This window comes from Corvus brachyrhynchos, unplaced genomic scaffold (assembly GCF_000691975.1).
Source record: "Corvus brachyrhynchos isolate BGI_N302 unplaced genomic scaffold, ASM69197v1 scaffold370, whole genome shotgun sequence".
Taxonomy (NCBI): Eukaryota; Metazoa; Chordata; class Aves; order Passeriformes; family Corvidae; genus Corvus; species Corvus brachyrhynchos.
The window spans coordinates 2,053,853-2,058,725 of record NW_008235977.1 but is presented as its reverse complement, the minus strand read 5'-3'; the positions used below and the strand labels follow the sequence as shown (position 1 = coordinate 2,058,725).

At 37.3% G+C, this 4,873-nt stretch overlaps 1 protein-coding gene across 2 annotated transcripts in view; it reads right to left on the bottom strand.

The window, feature by feature from the left end:
* The window catches only part of STK17B (serine/threonine kinase 17b), a 12,228-nt gene that overhangs the window by 4,674 nt on the left and 2,681 nt on the right, over nucleotides 1-4,873 (bottom strand). For both annotated transcript variants that reach the window (XM_008630015.2, XM_017728606.1), the window contains 4 exons: nucleotides 3,363-3,575; nucleotides 1,584-1,728; nucleotides 1,196-1,322; nucleotides 280-328 (listed from right to left, as the gene is read on the bottom strand). In XM_008630015.2, the coding sequence (XP_008628237.1) occupies nucleotides 280-328; nucleotides 1,196-1,322; nucleotides 1,584-1,728; nucleotides 3,363-3,575 (534 nt within the window). The remainder of the gene's footprint in view (nucleotides 1-279; nucleotides 329-1,195; nucleotides 1,323-1,583; nucleotides 1,729-3,362; nucleotides 3,576-4,873) is intronic.

Sequence of the window (4,873 nt, the reverse complement as noted above, 5' to 3'; positions counted from 1 at the left end):
TTCCCCAGCCACTGTTACTATCCCCTTAGAACAAACACCTGTGCTCCACAGGCTCAGAAGCCACCTGCATTCCCTACTAAGTGTGCAACAGACCCATATATTCCTGTAAGCCCTGAGTTATATCCTGAGGGCTCCTTCCCCTCCCATCTCTCCCTCCCTCTTTCAGCCAGCCCACCAACAGAAGGTGGTATTCTTGGAAGCCAGATGAAACTGGATCAGGCCCTTAGACTGTTAAGTGGTCCCACCAAACCTCAGTAAAATGAATTAGATAAAACATACCACATGTCTGTAGCTGTGGTAATAGGATCGTAGTTTAAGATTTCTGGAGCTAAAGAGATGGGGAGAAGAAAAATGCTTTAATAAATACATTATTTAAATGGCCTTGAATCATACACTACATTTCTGGCATTCTTTTGCCAACCATTATTATGAGACTAAACATGTAGTTTCAATAATTAGGTTTATTATTTTCAAGCCAGAAGGGCGGCAAAAAGTTATTTCCGTTTGCCTAGACACGGATGTTTACTCGGTTCACACCAAAATGGCACTACATAGCCTAAGGTTTATCCAAGTTTCAAGACGTGTTCAAATCAGATGCATGCATGTTAAGTTTTTCTCCTAAGAGGTTTTGAAGTATACAGCTTTTTAAGGGGAATGCATAAAGCCTTCAGCATGTTAACACTGCAAAACAAGATGACCAAGCCAATTTTAGGATCACTGGCTGTTAGCATAGGCTAGGTAGCAAGTTATTCATTGCAGAATGAAGTGCTCTTAGAATTGAGTGTTGGCAAATCCTGAAGGACACTTGTCCCTCAGAGAGGGCCAAGTGTTAATAGCAATCTTTCCCTTTCCAAGGAATATTTTAATCTCATAAATCATCATATTAAATAACGTTGCTAATTCAAAGAACATTTCTTTGTGCATGCTAATGTTGCATTCCAATTCTAATCAGAAGAATTTAACAGCCTACATCACAGGAAATACTACAGCATGAAATTGTAGGGTGCACTTATTGATATAATTCGGGAATTTTTGGTGCAAATATTTGTTGACTACTCAAAAAAAAGAGCAGCTCAAAACATGTTGCCTTGTCCTACGGTGTTCTTTATCAGCTTGTAAGTTGGTAAGTGTGTTACGTGAACTGCTCCTGTTTTCTCAAAACCCCACGAGAGGTTGCGAAGCAGCCCTTCCATACCAAGATACTCCGTTGTTCCCATGATCTGCCGCAGTTCACTGCAATTCTCAAGCTTCCGGGACATCCCGAAATCTACAATTTTTACATCACCAAGAGGATTGACACTGCTCAGCAAAATATTTTGAGGCTAGAACAGAAAATAGTGCATTCCTAATTAATAAAATACAATCTAAAAAAAAAGCCCATGTGCTAAATGACACTTCAGGTTCTATTACGCAATACTTACTGCTAAATGTTATCTAAAAATACTTAATCTCTACCCTTTTTATCTAATTTTAATACCATTTAATCTCCTTATTCTCATCTTTTTTATGTATTTAACAAATTACTTTGATGAACATAATAAATCGAAAATAAAGAGCTAAAACAAAGTCTGCTGCAGCCTCACCTTTAAATCAAGATGAACAATATTGTTTTCGTGCAAGCAGCAAAGTCCTTCAAGTATTTGCCTTATAAGCCTTACAATATCCCTTTCACCAATTCTGTCATCCAGATCTGGGACACACAAGTCAAATATTTCTCCTCCAGCAGCACTGAAACACATCCAAGAACACCTGTGTATTAAGTTTAAATTTTGAAGCTTAAGTGAGGAAAAATGTTATCAGTAATCTCTAACATATATCTGTAATACCAGAGAGGCTGGGAATAATTTCTTTCTTTAACCACTTATGCTATAAACCACTCCATATTAACACTTAGATGAGGGAAAAAAAAAATCTGATGATGCTTTTTCTTTCCTTATAGCCTGAAACAGCAGTCGAGGCAGCAAAAAGCACTTTGACTGGTAACCTCATAATGCTCTGGTCCCCTCAAGCAAGAAGATGCCTTCCAGAAGTTGAGTTCTATCATCAGTCCTGAATCAAAGAAGCCTCTCTTTTCAAGTCAAATCTAAAATTTCTTCCATGAAACCAATTCATAAATAATTCAGTGCAGTGTAAAGCAGCATGGAAATATCTGTGCTCATGTGGTTTATGAGCTATTCCTACACTTGGCTGCAGTGTCAGCGTCTTCTTTCAGGCTGGGTTTGTGATCATTGAGATCATCAGCCTACTCTGAGTGCCTGAAGTCTCTCTCAAGGATGAAGGGCTACCTCAGAACTACAGATCACTAAGCCTAAACTTCACTGCTGACAAAATGAAAGTCTATTAAGAAGTCAGATAAGAGACAAAAGGAATGAACACAGCCACAAACCTGCTGAGGTTAGCTGAGGCGTCAGTAATGCCTCCCCTAGCTAACTTTATGACAACATGTACATGAGGAGAAGGGCAGTGGATGCCATAAATTTCAACTTTCACAAGGTTTTCAGCACTGGCTCCAACAGTATTCTTGTACTCAAGTTACATTATGGTCTGAATGGGCACCCAGATGGGTAAAGAGCTGAAAGCTCTGCAGAAAAGGATTTGCAGAAAAGCCTTAGAACAACAAATAATATGTTAGGGGTCACCTAGTTCCAGGGAAAAAAAGCTTTTAAAGATAGAATCTAGCTATATTCTTTGGAAAATTTGAAGGGATTTATCATGGTGTATGGAAACCACCATTAACAGCACTTCAAACACTTTGTACATGAAGCTTAGAAATAATTAATTTCACAGGCTGCATTTTTGTTCTTTACATTCCAAACAAAAATTTACACATACAGCAAATGTGATAGATAATGCAAATTCAATTCCCAAATTAAACTTATTTTTCTGAGCTAAGGAGAAGCTTCAGGGACGTCTGTAAAAAATGTGGCAATTTTTAAAGGAATGGCTCCAAACGCCAGTTTTAAAACAACAAAAGCACTAAATTTAGGGGCTCAAAACACACAAAGAAACAGCAATTCTTCAGTCACCAAAAAATGTCAAGTGCTAATTGAAGTTCACAGGGCATGGATGCGCTCAGCCTCTTTGAAATCTGTGTTCTTGGTATCAGCGACATTTTTTTTGTGATTTAAGTTGCATCAAAGCATTCAGGACCTTCTATGGCATTCCAAGAACTTTATTTCTGGTGAGCTTGCCTTAAACATCCTTAAAGGAAAAAATATAGAGTATATTATAATGAAAGATTAGCATAATGTATACAGGGTACTGTTGCAGTTCTTCTGGGCACTCAGCAACTCATGCAAAAAATCAGTATATCAAAAGACTTTTATCTACAAACATGGAACATGTGATCCAGGCATACTTACTATTCCAACACTAAGATGATTTCATTTGCTGTTTCATAGACTTCATGGAGATTAACTATGTGAGGATTGGATTTCATTAATTCAAGGACAGCAATTTCATGCAGAATCTCTGCTTTGCAGTCTTGACCTCTTCTTCTTTTCTTTAAAAATTTAGCTGCATACTCTTGGCCTGTGGATTTAGCTACACATTTTCTAACCACAGCACATCTTCCTCTATGAAATAAAAGGGAAAACATTGAGATGCAGGAAATAAAAAGTGCATAAATTACCATTAGAAATAGAAATACGAAGACATAGCAAATAATTGGAAACAAATCAAAAAAAAGTATTGGGAAGTGCCATGTTTGGCCAGCTCTTACAGTATTTCCTTAACATTCACTTGCAGGCACTGTAGAAGGATACTAAGCTGATGAAGCTTTAGTGAGACCCAGTAAAATTCCCTTCGTGCAGCCTAGCTAAACATTAAATCAGAGTATCAGGTTACAGGGACATTCTCACTGGCAGATTACAGAATTAATTCGGTTGGAAAGGACTTCTGGAGGTCTCTAAAAACCTCCTGCTTAAAGCAGGGCTGGCCACGAGGTCTTACCAGGCTGCCCAGAGCTCTGTTCAGGTTGGCAACATATTGAAAAACCCTCAACCTCATTACAACACCTAGAGGACAATAACAGACAAAGCAAACCTCTGTGAAATGCAGAGAATGAACAGGGAAAATAAAGCATATTTATATGCATGGGTGTGGCAGGAGATTTTCAGTGAAAAAAATTTTGGTCATAAAGAGAATTTCCTTCCACAAATCATGTGGTACTGCTACAAAAATCCCAGGTATCTGCAAAATGTTTCAAAACATCTTAATAGAGAAGTACCCACTACTTAGCATTCTCTTCCTCAATTACAGTTGGACAAAGCACACTGCTTTATTTGCTAGCCAGCTGTTTAGGTATGGAAACAAAAATCTATTTTGGCAAAGAAATGTTTTTAGAAGAAAACCACATACTGTAGTTAAAACACCAAGCTGATGTTTTAAAAAATTAGGAGGAAAAAATGCAGTTTAAGCCATGTTGTAAACTCCTGAAAAATACAATTTTATAACCACCGATACTGCATTCCCAAAAATGCCTGGTTGCATACATGCAAAGTCTTTTCAGATGATACAAGAAACATTATTTACAAAAAAACCAACCTGAAAGGCCGCAATAAACTGTGTGCAAAGTTCTAAAAACAGTATAAAGCTGTGTACAAAGCACGACCTACATTTATGTCTTCAAAAAAAACCTGTCCACCTCTATTTTTGTTACCACTTAGCATACTAAGAACCAATGTAATGAAGCAGCTCAGTACGACCTATCTGAGGTGTGTTCTTTTAACTAAATTAGCTGCTTTAGTAGAAAATACAACACTGCCTTGCAGCCTTTATCAGTTTTCTGGTGCAAAAATCCCAGTGCTTAAAAGGATCATTTCTTAAAAAAAAAAAAAAAAAAAAAAAAAAAAAGAACTTTTTAAAAAAAATC